At 39.6% G+C, this 19,320-nt stretch overlaps 1 protein-coding gene across 5 annotated transcripts in view; it reads right to left on the reverse strand.

The window, feature by feature from the left end:
* plekhg4 (pleckstrin homology domain containing, family G (with RhoGef domain) member 4) overlaps positions 1–19,320 on the reverse strand; it is a 95,893-nt gene that overhangs the window by 53,759 nt on the left and 22,814 nt on the right. For 2 of the 5 annotated variants that reach the window (XM_079604740.1, XM_079604741.1), the window contains exon 1: positions 10,981–11,217. The exons of 1 other annotated variant lie outside the window; for it this stretch is intronic. In XM_079604740.1, the coding sequence (XP_079460866.1) occupies positions 10,981–10,983 (3 nt within the window). In that variant the 5' untranslated portion in view covers positions 10,984–11,217. Of the gene's footprint in view, positions 1–10,980; positions 11,218–19,320 lie in introns of those variants that run through there. 2 more of the 5 variants (XM_079604743.1, XM_079604744.1) reach the window with 2 other exon arrangements.

Below are 19,320 nucleotides of genomic sequence, written 5' to 3' on the forward strand. Positions count from 1 at the left end.
CTGTGACCAGTGTGGAGTGGACTTGGCATCCCTAGTGCATCTGTCTTGTTTACAGTCATCAAGGCTCTTATAAAAGACACAGTACACACTACGAATATAATAACTTTTCTAGTAACTTTCAGCATGTGGCCCTCTCTTGTTCTCTTTAAAACACATAAAAACATTATTGAATTGTTTAATTCCACAATCATCCTTTTCGAGTAGATTATCAAACATGATAAAAAAATATGGGTCCATATATGGCCGAATACAGTGTTCAGTGCGTAAAATATATAGTTATATGGTAAACTTATACTTCGCCGTTTACACACACACTGGCAAGTAAAATCGAAGAATTTATAAGCCAATGGCTAATGATAGACACTATTTAGTCGCCCAGAGTGAAGATTGAGTCCCATATGCGAGTGATTTACTCGCACTGTAGAGGGTTGTTATGAGAGAAAGAAAGATAAAGAACATGGGAACGGACAAACTGGAAAACAACTTGGCACAGCTGCGAGCAAAGCAGACGCACAGGTGCACTGTGGGTCCAGCATTAAAGAGGGTATGAGAGATTAAAGATGTCATGTAGGAGGACTGAGAAAGACCTTCTTGCACTCAAAACACTAACAGTTACAGGAAAACAAAGTACCAGAGAGGTTTCCAAAAGGGGGATGTGGACCCAGCCACAAAATATAAGAGATGACTGGGACACACACAATGAAAGGCACTAAGGCAATAACAACTCATTTTAAATTGAGAAATTACATTTTAATGAACATAAATTATTGACAGAAAAAGCGACTGCACTTTATTTTGAAACGAAAGGTCAGGCAAACGGTAAACTAACAGTACAAATAAAGTGTGATGCTCACAGATAGGTATTTTTTGTCAGGTGAAGATTACTAATGTCTGAAGTTTGAAGAATGCGTGCGTGCGTCTTCACTTAGGACGTATGTGCTGTGCCATACTGTTATCAGTGCTGTAACTCAGTCAGCCTGGGAACTGAGATTTTCCCCCACATACATCTCGACCATCTGAAATAACTCACAAAGTATGGAAGTGTGATCATTCTTTGACTCTCATCTTGAAGCTCAGATCAGTGTGATTATCGTATGCTGGTCTCGTACATTGATCCATATGGACCTTTGAGAACACACATCCATCTATCTAGTCTCTCTCCAGGTTTCTCCTCCACTGAAAATAGGTTTGTGATGCATCTTTAGATTCAGCTGATAGCAAATAAAACAGAGAAGTGTCTAGCCTCAAGAACTGGGGAGTTCTCAACCAATTATTTCCATCAAATTTTTTAGATGATTGAAGGCCATTTTTTAATCTGCAGGACAGCCTTCAAAAGCAGGAGAGAGAGGGGTTTTCCTCTCAAACAGTTCCGACCGTGGTGCCAAGAAGGCATCAATCAAAGAGCAGGCTCTAGAGCTTGGGGAAAAGCTCTCTTGAGACCCACAGAAATCCTGCAGACTCTCTCCACTGAATAATGCATAACATAATTAGGACTCCCATTTAAACCCGCGCAGTAACACACACCACCCATCACCATAAGCAAAAGCAATATAATTTTCCCCACGAAAAAAGAGAGCCGTCACTCAAGCTAAACCGAGTCAAACCGAGTCAAAGAGTGTCACGAAATGCGAAAAAGATGTTGATTAGAGCAGGCTGTGGTTTCATCTACTTATCATGACTAATGCTCAGTCATGAGTCTGACTGCCTGTAGTGTGTTGTTGACCCAGGAAGGAAGAGGAATCAATGCAGACTTCCTGTCTCAAATAGTGTAAAAGCAAACATTTCCCAGAGAAAGTCAAATATTCCACATTCCTTCTCCATTTTTACCTTTTAAAGGTAAGAAACCGCAGCTTAAGCTTTTCCTCTGTCAGTGAGCTGAATGGGAGACCCTAGAAGGGCTCAGTTTGAGAGAGGAGAGGGATTTACTGTTCGTCTACAGCAGACGGTTTAATTTCCTCCAGATCTAAATGCCCACACAAGCTGCTCATCCCTCTCCCTCTTTTTATCACTCATCTTGGTCTTTTCTCTAGGGTATTAGTGAGACAAGTTGGAGAGATTTGGGTCTACAATGGTATCATTCTGCAAAGCTACATAGTCATGCCTATTGCCTACAGGATAAACACTGTGCCTCATGAATTTGTGTGAGTGCACTGTACCACACTTTATCAGAGGGACAGTCTGTGGTTTTCTGAGTGCTTGTGGTTGGACTTGATCTTCATTATACTGAGTCCTCATAGACACAGAAAGGCCCGAGCAAAATCTGAAGGAAAGTTATTTAGCATCTTTTGCAGTGATTTTGGGACAGAACTGGCTGAATTCAGTGGAATGGGTTTCAAAATACACCGCCACTCAAAAGTTTTGGGGTCAGTAAGACAAAAAAAATCCAGCAAGAATGCGTTAAATTTATGTTACAAACGGTTACTATTTCAATGCTGTTATTTTGAGCTTTCTATTCATAAAAGCATCTTGAAAAAATGTGTCATGGTTTCCTCAAAAATATTAAGCAGCTCAGTGTTTTCAATATTGATTATAAGAAGAATAGAATGATTTCTGAAGGATCATGTGACACTAAAGACTGGAGTAATGATGCTGAAAATTCAGCTTTGCATTACAGAAATAAATTGCGAGGGAGTGCAAAAGGAAAAAAAAAGCTTGTAGATGGAATTGTTACATCATGCCTGGTTAAGACTCTATTATTGACAGCTAAAAGTATTGTTTGCTAATATATTTAATAGGCTAAGTAATTTTAGTATGTTTATGAAAAGTTAGAATTCTGTTTAACTTTTTTAAAATGTGAAATGTCACATAAACTGACTGAAACTGTACCATTCTGTTGTCTTGGAGTTGAACCAACAGATCTAGATAAATGCGATTGCAGCTCTGTTTCATCCAGCATGCCAACATGTTAATCAGACTACATCCTGTCTTGGCATTGTGCGCTTGCTCCAAAAGCCACGGGATGTGCATTTAATCCTTCAAATATTAAATTATACATTGTTGTTGTCATTTGCAATTGCACAGAAAGATGAAGACTGTGGCTTGACTGCACAAAACAAAAAAACTAAATTCAAAGTTCCAAAGTTTTTGTTTTTTGAAAACATATATTAAATATATTAAATCTTGGCATACATTTCCCAGAATGTGACCCAACGTCGAATGGCGGTTGACTGTGTCTAGAGATGTCGTTTGGAGGAGTGTTATTTACGGCATGGGCTCTTTTCACTAATGATAATCATGACGTGAGAGTGCATGGCATCCATCCGGCATTGTTAAATCAAGCCTGTCCCCTTTTAAGATGGCAGCTTGGCCTTTGGCTGGACAATATTAGATTACTTAAATAAAGCATCTCTATGGGTCACACTCTTACTGGTGTATAATCAAATCAATTGCATCTGTCTCAAGGGAACAAGAAATCCCTCTGTTGACTGTTTAACCCTTACAGGACATCATTTTAAGGAAAAGACAGAACAAATATGTTTGAAAAGCAGTGTTCTGACACATAATCTGTTTACATGTGCAGTTACACTTTTTCCATATTATTTTTGTGTAGCCTAGTTAAGCTACAGTTTACATCTGTATGTCCAAGTACAGATGACGCAATGCTAACTAATTGAAGAATTAAATACACGTCACACATTATTCTCTGTCTTTCAGAGCACAACACCTAGGACAACATTATCTAAATCTGTTTGGCCGACTTCACAAAATTTGACTGGCAAGATTCAAGTCAGACTAAAACATTTTTAAAAGATGAATTATTGCTTCAGTCTGACTGCAATCAAACTTTAAACATACATACTGTGCTTGTACACTAAGGAGGTACTGCATAGGTTAGCGGTTGGATAGACGATAGGAATGTGAGATGTTCAAACTTGTTCTTGCCATCTGACAAAGAACACTAGAAGTTATCCCAAAATGGAATAACATAACTAGAGAGATAATATAATCCATTAAAAAGGTGGGTCAATTTAAATGAGAAGAATAAGAGAGACCTTGTTCTTTGAAGTGTGGTTGCGTAAAACTGCAGCTGAGCTCTAACAGATGTGTAAGGTAATAAGATGCGCATTAAATATGTGCACACGCACACAGAGACTCAAAGACAGTGTATGGTAGGGCAGAGCACTGGGGGCCTGACCTTTCACCCCAGCACAAGTGACAGAATGAACCAGCTGTCCATTAGAGTGACACAGTAAAAGAGAAAAGAGTGACAGAGAAAGAGAGAGGCGTAAGCTACACAAAAGAGTTGACAAATAATTCCATTTCCAGTGTTTGTCCCGTCCCAGTTGATCAGGTGACCAGGCAATTGTGCATGAGAGTGGCAAAGAGGGTTAGAGGGCGGAAACTGGTAGGGCACAATGTGATGGCGGTACATCAATGGAGAATTGTGAACACAAAAGAGGCATATAAAACTCTCTCTCTTACTCTCCTCCAAACCACTATATATATATATTTACCTGCTTCATTGTCAGCAGGCTGATAAGAATAAGGTTCCAGACATTTGAACATGCATCTATCGACTTCCTGAAGAGGTGAAGCAGCTGTTGCACCATGACACCTCCCAATCATCACATCAAACAACTGTCCAATGCTGCTGACCTCACTCACACTGATGAGGTCACATCAACCTAAAACACCTTCCAATGCTCAAATATAGCTCACTAGAAGAAAAACACATTCAGGAAATATTTATCCACTAGCTCACTACACAAATGGTACCTGGATAGACATTTTTCCAACAAAATGGATCCCCAGAGAAACAATTTTGCTAAAGAGAACAGGAAAGGACTTAAATTAGTAGAGCCTAAATATGGAACTATGTTTAACTGTGGCTGTCAGCAACATTTAATTTATAACTGTTGACAGGGTTGATATTTTGGCATGAATCATAATTATTGTGCATTAAAGAGAAATTAAAATGTGGTCATCATTTACTAAACCTGTGTGATTTTCTGTCTTCAGTGGAACACAAAAGTTTATGGTTCAAACAACTGGTTGTCAGTGTACAAACAAACAAACAAACAAAAGCATAGAGATATTTATTTTCAAAAATGTATTTTGTGTTCCAGAGAAGAAAAAGTCATAGATGTTGTGAGCGTCATGAGGGTGAGTAAATGATGAAAAAAAGTGTCATTTTTGAGTGAATTATCACTAAGATTGAGTTACAAAAGCCAGAAGTTACGAAAAATCTGAAAAAATATGGCAAGCGCTAAAACAGAGTTCATCACATTCCTGGAGTGAGCAATGCAGAAAATGAGAGCTGTCTAACATTCCACAGGGAAACAAACTGATGCTCACAAGTCATAACTGTTCAAACAGCCCTCAAAGACATCAACAAACCCTCCCCATGTGCATTTTTTAAAATGATTTACATAGTGTCCTAACTAGACACAATGCGGTAAGTTTCCAGCGACAACTGATTTGTTGGTCAAAACGGAAAAATCAAATGCTGTGCCTATCAGAATACATCTGATGTTTGTTATATACGGTTATATAGACATAGGACCAATGATATTGTATTGTGGGTGGGTGGAGCTACTCAATACAATGCTGCAGAAATAGAAACCAAATGATTGACAAAATGTTAAATCTGGTTAGGACATGGTCAATTCAGCTGTGGTGAAGAACTATAAACACTGTCCATACTGAACAAATTCAAATGAATTATCTTCAATTCTGAATCCCTGTATTATTTGACATAAAACTGTGTGTGGTGCTGATGTACAGATATAGGAGTATTGAAAAACAACCCTCAGATGGTGACAGCAATATAGAGTATCCCATCCGAGTTCTCTGAATGCTTGAAGAGTGTCAGTCTTTCAGACGGCCCACATGCTGACCCAGAGGCGTCAGGCTAGCACTCTGATTCATACTGCCACTGGGCTGGCGTCAGGCTGTAAACAGTGTGCCTGGAGAAGCCAAGACTCATAAGAGGCTCTGTCCATCTACAGCTGTCTACTCAAAACAATCAAATGTCCATCATTAACACTATATGGGCCCTACAGTCATTCTTGGAGGCTTTGTAGAGTGTGACCAATGGATGTGTGTGTGTTTTCATTCACCTTGAAATGAAAACAGAGAACTGATCATCTGAATCTCTCGCCCAACTTACATAGAACATACACCAGCAGTTTAGGACGGATGGTATTTTTTATTCTACAAGTCTGAGATTGTTGATGAAATCGCTGCACGAACAATACTATGTTTTATGGACATTTAGCCTGGTGGTAATACTAGTGTTCTTTGAAGTACCTTGGCATATCAAATTAATTTCACGATACAGGGGCCACTGCTTAAATCCAATGAGTAGGAAATACTCAAGAGTTCCTCAGTGGGTCCCTCCGGTCACATGGCCCAGGATATGGTATGAGAACATAGCAATCATTTAAGTTGCAACGAAAGACAAGTGCAATGGATATTTTCTTCCGTATTGTAACACATCGGAGTGAAACAGATAACCGAACAAGAAATACATGTAGGGAGGGGACTTAGTTCTCTGCACTATTGCTGATTGGATTTTGATAAGTGGCATTTAACTTAAAAATGTATGCGATCTTGAAGTCGATTGTGCAGGGGTGGGTTTAAGTGAACTAAATGACTGGTGAAGTCCAGCATAGGTCACCTGAGAGAAGCCTTTTGTTTTCACAGAAAGAATGTTATGGTTAGTTATGATATTTGGATTAAGTATTACGAGGTCAAATAAAACAAAAAATAATACATGGAAGAATTGCTCACAACAAGATCTACAGCATGCATTTACAAAATAGACAGGGTGAATTTTTATTTCATGCCACTTTAGGTAACAAATATACTGTATAGGGTGACAAGATGCAAAATAAAATTTTTACCTTAAAGTAACTTCTAACACATCTATTCCAGCTCAACAGAGTTTCTATTATAGTTTATCCCTATAAGTCTCTACTACGTAGAATATGTCAAATCTACTACTTCAATGAATCCTGAATGAGTGAATGTGGATTAAGACGATTGAGTGGCAGTTGCTAACCGATACACATTCATTGAGGGGCCGGCAGCTTTTAGCTTCAAGTGTCTCCTCAAAATAAATCCCAACTAATTTGAATCAGTCTTTCCCTGAAATTCAAACCTGTAGATGGGACTCCATCTAATACCACTGGCACATAATCAGTCAAATATACAACTTAAAATCTTGAGTCCTTGGGTCTTTGGGGTTAATCTCCAGAACGGTGTACAACTTCAGAGCGGCTGAATTGAGATCAAAGCCTATTCATGAGCCAAACACACACAAAAAACGTTGACTTTTGGCCCTCTGCCACTGATGGATTGAGTCCTCGTCTCTTCTATTGTGAAGCGAGACTCCATTGGCTGAGAGCTGGATTGTGTGGAGACACTGTCTGGGGCTGAACTCAGCAGGATGTGACAGAGTAAGGTCATGTGGAAGGGGTTACATAAATTTTGGGGGGGTCCCTATGTTTTCATTTGGCACAAGCAATGGGCACCAACTGTGAAGATAAACAATTCAGAAGATCACATGATAACAACGTATAGCCATTCTATGACAGTTACCCTTTACCAATCCTTTAAATGTAGATTTCAACTGAACCTGGATTTGTGCTTCTGAGGGCAATTGTGTTTAACAACATTCTGTGTAAGCTAACAGATCAGTGTGAATAACATGAGCAAGTATCTGTCTAATGGTGACTTTCCCAACTTGATGTCTGACATAGTCTTTCAGAAGTAGGGGGGGGGGGGGGTAAAAGGGCAGTGAGAATTCACCTAAATATGAGTGTTTACATCTCACTAAAATGTGTGCACATTTATGTATCCTGCTTATTTATCCTATTCATCTTTTCCCTACAAGTGGACCATTCATTTCCTCCTCAAATGCTCCACACAGAACGGTTTTCTTTCCTGCCTAGTGCGTTGGGATTACCATGTTAAAGGAAAGGCACCCAAAGGGTGTGACAGCATTCTTGAAGCAACAAGAGTCACCAAAACAAATTACATAGCAATACACTGATTCATAATGCAGTTCTATTCATGTTATTTATAATATAACCTCTCAGCACAACTCCGTCAAACCCAAAGGTGGCTTTCAACTCTTTTGAAATCCTGATTTATACATTAAGATGATGTCATTTTTAAAGCGATAGTTCACCTAAAAAATTAAAACTCAAAAAAGATTTGAAGAATGTTTCAGCTGTTTTAACCCAAACAATGAAAATAATTTGGCCTCAATACAACATGGGACCCCATTGATTTTCACTGTATGGAGAGAGAGAAAAATGCTTACAGGTATGGAACAACATCCATAGAAAGAAAACACATGTGAATCAGTATATTGGATTAAGGCATTCGGTCTTAAAGCATCCAAATATACCTGCTGTCGTCTGTGTCGTTAATGTTAATTAAAAAAAATTGCCTTGACTGATTCACTTTTGTAACTTTAATCAGAATAAATGAAAATGTAATTTTGCACAGTGAAGTCTATGCAGTGTTTTTATTCATTTTATTATTTTATACAATTTAATTAGGGCCCTAACACCGATGTTGTGAGGACCCTATTGGAATTGCTCTATTTATATGTAGTATTTCTTATTTCTGGTGTTTGAAGTTTTTCGGGTAGGTCCATTTCATTTGTGTCTTTGTTCTTTTGTAGTTTGTTTTCCTATATGCTTGTAATTAGTTTATTTGTCCTTATTTTATCACTGTTTACTTGTCTTCAGTCAGCTTGAGTTTTTGTTTTTACTTAGGCTAGTATTCTTTTTTGTGATATTGAAACTGGTGACAAGAATGATGAAATTTCAAATGAAAACCAATTTTGATATCATAAAAACCTTATTTAAAGCAAAAATAACTATATTGTGATATATATATATCGTCATTGTGAAATGACTCATGTCATGATTTTGGTCTTCTCGCCCACCCCTATTTCTTGAGCACAAAATAAGCTTATTAGAATGATTTCTGAAGGATCATGTGACATGAATAAGTTACATTTTAAAATATAATAAAGTAGAAAACAGCTATTTGAAATGACAATAACATTAATATTAAAAATATTTTACTGTATGTGTGATCAAATAATTGCAGCATTACAAAAAACATACCGACTAAAACATTTGAACGGTAGTGAATGTATAAATATAACCTCAAAAGGCCACATTGGCAGATTTATCTTAGTTCTTGGGACTTCCTTAATGTTAAGTAAACCCTCACACACACACACACACACACACACACACACACACACACACACACACACACACACACACACACACACACACACACACACACACACACACACACACACACACACACACACACACACACACACACACGCCTATACATTAAATACTGTAGACAAGGTGTTTGTTATTACGGTTGAGACCCCCTATTTATCAAAAACCCTGCAGCTGCCTTCCTCACGAAGCCCCTGAAGAACGGAACGGCAAAATTCTTCAGTCAAGAGTCATGAAATCTTCCAAGCATGCAGCTTTTCTCTGAAGAGTTAAAGTTTAACACATCAGGGCAGGCTCAGGAAAAGCCCTCTACCTGAACACAGCCACAGACAAACCTCAGACCTCTCTAAAGCATCTGAGTAAACCTGCTCTTCAAACACAGTTACTAGATAACCCAGTGACCCTTGGACAAATGTCTCTACAGTGAGGTGGGCTGAATTAAAGATCGCCTCTCTGCCAAATTGCCCAGAGACACACAAAAAAAGCAATGAAGGACAATAAATGGGCCTAATTTAAGGCTCTGGCATCTAGACAAGCAGAGGTGGACTTGAATGAATGAGCGGGAGGCTATTTAGCTTCTAAACGCATTTGTTTCCAGTTACCTCTACAGCTATTGTAAGCTACAGATCACTGAGCCAGAGCAGCAGTGTTTCCTGAAAAACTGAACCATATGCAGTTTGGGGGATTGGATGTTTAGATTGACTTTGTAAATGGTACCCAGCTCACTCAATTACAAGGACAGAGCGATTGTTCACAGGACAAGCCCAGCAGCGCTCTTAGAGAAGATACACTTCAGGTCAGAGGAAGTGCCTCATAAAGAGTTAGAACTATGAATGTTTGTGGTTCAACGAGCAGATGTAGCACAGCACAACCTGCCCGGAGCGTAATTGTGGTTTGGACTGATGAATGAGCATAGGAGTGTACTAATAGCAATGTACTTCTACTCTAAACACTTCATTTTGCCCCTCTTTCCATCCTACATTCTTTCCATCTGGGCCCATTTTCAATATCAACCCCAATCGCAGAAGACAGGGCTAAATTGAATCCACACATGTCAGTGTTTTCAAACACGATGGAGATGAAAAAAATATGGTTTCAGATTAAACATTGCCTTCATTCCTCACCTTCAGGGTAGCAGTCACCTTTAAGAGAGCGAAAGGCCAAGAGTGTTGCACACACACAAACACTTCCCTTCCTCTCTGCATGGCTGACCTCTTTATAGGCTCGCTGAGATGTAAAGGAGACGAGTGTAACGCAGAGAACAGCTGGTGTGACAGGCCTAAGCACACACACACATAGTCTACACCCCGACAGTCATGAAAATATGTCGCACACAGACACATTCAAGCCGGCTCTATGAAACCTACAGAAAAACAGCAGAATGCAGTCAGCTCTCAGTGAAGTGCTGACTCCACAGTTTCGCTCCCCTCGGCTGCTTTACCTGAGTCAAGGACAGTACAAGACCACCAACACACACTCTGACCACTTATTCATTAAAAACACACAACGACTAGAGGTTCTGTTCACATAAACCTTGAATAACCAGCAAACTACAACACTATAAAGATGTTCCCACTTAGCTACACCCTTCTCTTCTAGTATAGTCAATCTCACACTGTTGATATACATGTAATCAGCAGCAGTACAGTACAACTCAGTAAAAACAGTAACAGTATCCCCCTCTCTCCCAACCCTCCCCCGTCTCAACCCCCGTAAGGTAAAGCCATTAGCACCTCTAAACTCCACCGCTGTCTGTACTCACCATGCTGCAGGCGGATTGTCCTTCCCTTCATTAGATTCATTTTCCAGTGAGTCCGGCGGCGTCCTGTGCCGCGGTTGCGTGTGGGTGTGCGTGCATGTATGCTGAGTGGGCAAGTTTGTGTGTGTTGCGCACTAACCCTTCCAAACTGCAGGTCTCCGACACACTGACACACTCCCCACACACTGCAGCAACTCACGAGGTAGAGACCGCCCTCACACACTCTGCCCCTCCTCTCTCACACTGTCTGGCTGCCTGTCACTCAGAAAGTTATGGACACACCCACAGCTCAAAAGCCCCTCCCCATCACACACTACACAAGCTGCTGGAGCAAAACATGCACACGGGGGAAAAAGTGTCAACACAAACATGCAAACTACATATTACATATGCAGTGTCTTACAATTAAAAGAAAGCATTAAAGGGATAAGTTTACCCAAATAATGAAAATTCTATCATCACCTACTCACCTTTGTGTAGTTCTAAACCTGTGGAACACATAAGAAGATATTTTAAAAAATGTGTTGTTGTTGTTGTTGTTTTTTTCAATGGGCACTACATTTTTTAAAATATCTACTTTAATATTCCACAGAAGAAAGAAATTCATGAGGGTGAGTAAATTATGAATTTACATTTTTGGGTAAACTATCCTCTCCGTAATGTATAATGTATTTTTACACATCATACATAAAAAAAAAAATCCAGCCAGTGTTCTTATTATAAAATATAGATAGATACAATTTATTCTAGAATTATAATATTTAATAAATATTATATAAATTATGTATATTTTAAAAGCTGAAATAAAATGTAAAAATTATACGAAAAACGTAAAAGTAAAAAACTTAATTAAAAATTTACGTTGCCTTGGCCACTAACAGAAATAAGTTTAAAATGCCCCTATTATGATATTTTAAAGTTTCCTAATGTTGTTTTGGAGTCTCCTACAACAGGTTTACATGCATCAAAGGTCAAAAAACTGTTTCCTTTTCTCATAATATACATTTGCACATCGCCACATTTTCAATGATTCTCAAACGGCCAGATGAATCAATCTCTCTAAATCCCTCCTTTCCACAAGCTACTCTGCTCTGATTGGCCAGACAGCTCAGCCTGTTGTGACTGGTTTACAGCATACGCGTCGAAAACAAAAACTCCCATTACCATAACAACGACAGCTCTGCGTGCATGAGGCGTCCTACACCGTAAACTAAACACAGTAACAAACAATAACGTCGATTTTACCATATCAATCTGAGCGTGAGTCCGATGATGAAACACTAGAAGAACTAGTTATTAAACCCGAACCTCCATCGGAAGGACGACTCGAGCAGGACGTTTCAGTGATACGCTACTCAGTTTGAGGTACATTATGAAATGTTGCAATTCCTCAGCATCAGCATTAACAAGTGCATGTCCATCAACCGATTATTTTACTTGTACTAATTTATTCACAGAGTATTTTTCTAATATATTGCGGTGAACACGTGGAAACTGTATCAATAACAGTGCATGTATGCAATGTATACATTAGCCGAGCTCTAGCGTGAATGACTGATGTAACATAAACTTGGTAAAACAAATCTTGCTCCATGCTTAATCTTTCCTCAAAGTAGTGAGAACGGGGGGGGCGTGGCTTGGCCGCAATGGAGTAAGCCGTGTTTGACGTGAGCTCCCGTTAAACCTCTATTTTAACCAAAAAACGTAAGGTGTAATCCTTCTCATGAAACAGTAAAATATTTCTAAACTCCATCGGATAGTGGAACAAATCCACGGCGGGGCCCTGATGGACACGAGGCTGAAGAAATTTAAGTATACTGGATCCTCCAAAGCAAGGCCTAACACCTCTTCGGACCAGAGTACTGCCAAGAGCCCAGCTAAAGTGACCCCGTCCTCACCTGCTTCGGGAGAGATGGACGTTGAAGGCTTGAAAGCAGAGATTCTTCTCTCTCTGAAAGCGGACATTTCGGCGGTGATAAAGTCAGAGCTGAAAAATGCTCTCGCTGATGACTTCGAAATGCTCAAGAATGAGATGAAGGCGGTGAAAACGGAGATAATAAACAACACCGCGGCGCTGAAGTCCGAGATCGACCAGGTGAAAGGTAGCATCAAGGAGGTAGAGGGGGGGTTATCAGCATGGTCAGATGAAGTGGCTACTTTACAAAAAACTGTGAGTGAGATGAAGGCAGAAATGGCAGAACTGAAAACGAAGGGTGAGGATATGGAAGGGCGGATGAGGAGATGTAATATAAGAATCATCGGAGTCCCCGAAACACCTGACTCCAGTACTACAACCTCTGTTTCAAAGTTGCTAACTGAAGTGCTACAGTTGGATAAAGAGCCGTTGATCGACCGCTCGCACCGGAGCCTAGGGCCGAAGAAACCGGGCGGGAAACCTCGCGCCATCGTTGCTAAGCTTCATTATTATCAAGATTGTGTCCAGATACTACAACGCGCGCGCACTCGGGGTCCGCTCCGTCTCAACGGGGAACAAATTACCATCTTCCCGGACTACACGGCAACTGTGGCTAAAGCTCGGGCTGCATTCACAGAGGTGAGGAAGCTGCTTCGCGACCGACAGGGTGTCCGGTACGGGATTTTGTTTCCAGCGCGGTTTCGGGTCACGTACAGAGGGGAGGACAGGGAGTTCACTGACCCGGACAAAGCTATGACCTATGTCAAGAAGAATATTCTTCCTTCCGCGGAGGCCGCAGAATGTACATGAGACTGATCTTTTCAACTGAACATAATAACGTTACCTCTGCGACCAACGGGTATGGTGAACGTGTGTTTTTTATTACTGTGCCAGATGTCATCAGGTACAAATTCATAACACAATGTTTACATTTTCTATACTGTCCCAGTTTCTTATTGGTAATAATGTCCAGCTTGAATTGTGCTCACAGGCTAAACATACTATTTCATGTCCAGCTTAGTGTTACTACTAGTATTGGTTTGCTGCTTTTGCTTAATAGATATCCCGAGCAAAAATGAAAGACACTCTGTTTCAGTTCCTGATTATTATTATGGGTTAATTGGGTCAGCCATAGATAGTTTGCTATTTGTAAAGAGTCATTACACCTGGTGTAATGGTATTTAAGGAAGTTAATGCTGTATAGTTTTTTATACTTAGCATGATTAATATATTCTCTACCAAGAATTATAACTAAAGTTTACTGTGCATTGTTCCTAGAATTGTATTACTCTACACTTTACTATTCCTTATTTTCTTTTTGTTAGAGGTTCGACGGGAGCCCGAGGGCTTAGCTTTATAGTTTCCAATCACAAGCACTTAATGTGTGGATTTTTTTCTGAGGGCTGTTGTGATCACCTTGTTCATGTGGGTGATGGGGGGTGGGCAATTACTGGACCTATCTACGAACTGAGGCTGCTCTGCCAGACTTTTATCTTATTTTTGTTTATGTTTGTTTTTTATGTTTTTGTGTCTTTGGGTTTCATATATGGTGCTTACTTCTCTGTATACACAATATGGCCAATATAAATAATACAAGAGGTTATGATGGTTGCCCTGTTAACTTTATAAGCTGGAATGTTAAATCACTTAATCATCCTGTGAAATTTAAAAAAGTATTCTCACACCTAAAACAGCTCAATGCAGATATTGCATTCTTACAAGAGACCCATATACGTTCTTGTGATAGTTCTCGCCTGGTTAGGGGATGGGCTGGCCAGGTGTATCAATCCAATTTCTGCTCAAAGGCTAGGGGTGTAGCGATTATGATAAGTAAAAATGTACAGTTTACGGCATCTCATGTGCAAACCGATTCTGCAGGGCGATATGTCATTGTGGTAGGGAAATTATACTCGCTCCCAGTTATGTTAGCCTGTATTTATGCCCCGAACTGGGATGACTCTACATTCTTCACTAATTTTTTTTCTCGCTTACCAGACCTGACTTCACATCATCTTATACTTGGCGGCGATATTAACTGTGCACTTTCTCCTCTTTTAGATAGGAGTATTTCTAAGAGGGCATCCCTGATGAAGTCAGCTTACGCTATTCAGCTTTTCCTGAAGACCTATGGTGTAGCGGATGTGTGGCGGTTTCGTAACCCCACCTCTAGGGCGTACTCTTTCTTTTCCCCGGTGCATAAGACATATTCCCGTATTGATTACTTTTTCCTGGATAAAAGAATTCTGTATCTCACGAAAGAATGTGATTACGGGGCTATGGTCATCTCGGATCATGGTCCCTTAATCATGAAATTGGACATTCCTAATACACAATCTGCATATCGCTCATGGCGGTTTAACCCTCTGCTTCTGTCAGAGGATGAGTTTACTAAGTTCATATCGTCTGAAATTAAATTGTTTCTCGATATCAATCAAACCCCAGGGATGTCATCAACTACTGTTTGGGAGTCGCTAAAGGCGTATTTGAGGGGTCAAATTATTTCATACGGTGCAAGTAAAAGAAGGGCTAACACTGAGCGTATTAAAAAATTAGCAGATGAGATATTAGAGTTAGACAGGCTACATAGCTTTTCCCCATCAGCAGATGTAATTAAGAAACGCTTGTCATTACAGACAGAGTTTGATCTCCTGTCCACCCGGCATGCTGAATACCTTATTTCCAAATCAAGGCATGGTCATTATGAACATGGGGAAAAGTCCGGCCGAGCACTTGCTCACCAGCTGCGCCAAAGAACTGCTAATCAAACCATTTCTGAAATTAGTGATGAATGTGGTCAAAAATATACTGACAATGAGAAAATCAATTCCTGTTTCAGGAAATTCTACCAGCTATTATATACTTCAGATGGGCCCACTAACCCTGCTGTCTTAGAGGACTTTTTTAAATCCCTGAAAATGCCTTCTGTAGATGTAGAACTCTCGGCTGAACTGGAAAGGGATTTCTCAGTTAAGGAGATAGTGTCAGCAATCGGTACCATGCAAAGTGGCAAATCTCCAGGGCCAGATGGCTTCTCAACCGAATTTTTCAAAAAGTTTTCTGACCAGTTATCTCCTCTATTATTGTTAGTATTTGAAGAATCTTTAGTCACCAATTCCCTGCCCCCAACCATGCGTCAAGCAGTCATTTCTTTATTACTTAAAAAGGATAAAAATCCCCTTAATTGCAGTTCATACCGCCCTGTTTCATTGCTGAATACAGATGCAAAGATTCTTGCTAAAATGTTGGCACGTCGACTTGAAAACATTATCCCCTCTATTATTTCGTCTGACCAGACAGGATTTATAAAAAATCGTTTTTCTTTTTTCAATATTAGGCGTCTTTTTAATATCCTTTATTGTCCCACTCCACCAGATCCTGGGAATATCGAGGTCATGTTGGCACTCGACGCTGAAAAAGCATTTGATAGGGTGGAGTGGGACTACCTTTTCAAGACTTTAGAAACATTTAATTTCGGCCCTAAATTCATTTCCTGGATCAGACTCCTATACACGCTCCCAGTGGCTGCGGTACGCACCAATAATAACTTATCAACCAACTTTGAGCTGAAGCGGGGAACGAGGCAGGGATGTCCTCTTTCACCACTTTTGTTTGCCGTTGCACTTGAGCCACTTGCATTAGCCCTGAAGCAATGCCCCACCATCAAGGGGATACACCGGGCGGGTTCGGAGCATAAAGTGTCACTTTACGCAGATGACATGTTATTATTCATATCGGACCCCCTCTCAAGTCTTCCTGAATTATCGAGTCTACTCACAAAGTTCGGAAGTATATCCGGTTATAAAGTTAACCTTCAGAAAAGTGAACTTATGCCTATCTCCTCTGTAGACAGATCATTTCTTGGGTCAATCCCTTTTAAATTTAGCCCTAAAAAAATAAAATATTTAGGTATATGGGTCACACGTAACCACAAGGATCTTTTTGGGGCTAATTATCATCCCCTCTTAAGTAACCTTAAAAAAGACCTTGAGCGCTGGGACCTTCTGCCTCTCTCCTTAGGAGGGAGGATCAATACGATTAAGATGAATATTCTCCCTAAGTTTTTATATTTATTTCAATGTCTTCCTATCTATCTAACAAAATCTTTTTTTTCCAATTTAAATAGTCAGATTTCATCCTTTATATGGCATAAAAAGCAGCTCAGGATTAATAAAAATATATTACAGAGGCCTCGTACAATGGGAGGTATGGCTCTTCCAAATTTTATGTATTACCATTGGGCTGCTAATATAAGAGCACTGCTGTATTGGTTGAGAAATGATTGCGCGGATGTCAATAGTACGGAATGGATGGTGTTAGAGAGGGCTTCCATTGGATCTAGCTCCCCAGCAGCTTTATTATGTTCCAAATTACCTTTCAAACAGCCCATCTCAGCCTTCACCACTAATCCAGTTGTTATCCATTCAATTAAAACCTGGAACCAGTTTAGAAGGACCTTTAATCTCACTGACCTTTCACTTCTTACACCATTGATAAAGAATCATATGTTTGTCCCATCAATAATGGATGAAGCTTTTAATGTTTGGGCAAGAAATGGAATAGGTACTTTATCTGATCTCTACATTGAAAATAGGTTTGCCACTTTTATACAATTGCAACAGAAATATGGTCTTCATAAATCACATTTCTTCAGGTATCTACAGCTTAGAGATTTTGTGACTTCTAACTCTGACTGTTTCCCGTCGAGCCCTTCTGAATCTCTGCTTGAAACGATTTTAAAATGTAAGGTTAACATAAAACAAGTAATAGGCAGAATCTATACATTGCTGAATACACATAACATGAATAGTCTTGATAGCCTTAGAATCAAATGGGAAACCGACTTAGATGAAACGATCTCAGAAGAAATATGGCAAAAAATTATACAGCGAATCTATTCTTCCTCTATATGCCTCAGACACAATGTGATTCAGTTTAAAATAGTGCACCGTCTCCATTGGACTAAGGATAGACTGTCTAGAATTAAGACGGGTATTGACCCTACGTGTGATCGGTGCAGGCAGGCTCCTGCCACGCTGCTGCACATGTTTTGGTTGTGCCCTAAGCTACACAGTTTTTGGCAGTCCATCTTTGAGGCATTCTCTGGTATATGTGGAAGAACAATACACCCATCTCCTCTGATTTCATTGTTTGGTGTGGCTCCGGTGGATGCCACCTTTTCTGGGTGCCACCTAAGCATGATGGCCTTCTGCTCTTTGTTGGCTAGGAGGCTTATCCTGTTTAAATGGAAAGACGCACTCCCTCCAACATATGGCCAATGGATTAGGGAGGTCATGAGTTATGTTCACTTAGAAAAAATTAGATATACTGTAAGAGGGTCCACTAGAAAATTCTATGTCATTTGGCAGCCATTTATTTCCTTTGTAGAAGGCATGGCCGCTACTAACTTATCTATGTAACCCAATTGTGTGTGCATATTTTTTATTTTTTTTATTTTATTTTATTATTATTATTATTATTATTTTTTTTTTTTTAACTTATCTTTATTGATGCTGTCTTTTTCCTTTATTTACATTTATGTATTTACATTACCTTTATATATATTTGAATTATATATGTATGAAACTGCAGACTCATATTTGAATATGGAAATTTGCTGGGGGTCCAGTATCTGTGGGTGGGGGGCACTGGGGAGTTGTTTTGTCTGTTTGTATGGACAGGAACTAGACTTGACTATTTCATGTGTGAATTGTATATCTTTTGTTTGTTATATTTGAAAATAAAAGAGACCTTGTTAAAAAAAAAAGTAGTGAGAACGAAAGACAATCTGCATTAATAGATACAGTTTTATGTAATAGTGGCCCACAGCTGATCAGCAGAGGTATTTCAGTAAGAAAGTGATAATGTGAGTTAGCAGGAGACCTACACAATATAAAACTCAAAACTAAGTATTTTGAACACCATCTTTCAAGAGCAAGCGGTTTGCGAATTCTGCATTGAACTCCGAGATTTGAGAAGTTGTCAGTAAAATAAAGGGAACACAGGAAAAGTTTAGGATTATACTGCTGTGGTATCATGGTAAAGATGAATTTTAACCACTGATTCTTCACATGCTCGTCCTTGGGCAGTGAAAAAAACACTGGCTTTACCTTCACATTGTAGAGCACAGCATCTCCTCGACATAATGCTGTCCAGTGTCCACAAGAATCAGCGGCAGTGTTCGGGGTTTCAAGTTTTCCCTGGTGTCTGCGCTCGCATTAAGTGGGCGGGCAATATGCTAATGTTTCGTCTTGACGTCACGACGAAACGGCTTATAACTCATTTGAAAAACAATTCATTTCATTGACTCAGAGTCGACTCTTACTTTTGAAAGACAATAACTTTATATACAGTGCACTTTCAGATTTAAAACTTTGCAGGATGTTTTCATTCACTTAGAGCTAGCTATGTTACACATTACATGAAAGGTC

This window comes from Phoxinus phoxinus, assembly GCF_949152265.1.
Source record: "Phoxinus phoxinus genome assembly, chromosome: 2".
Taxonomy (NCBI): domain Eukaryota; kingdom Metazoa; phylum Chordata; class Actinopteri; order Cypriniformes; family Leuciscidae; genus Phoxinus; species Phoxinus phoxinus.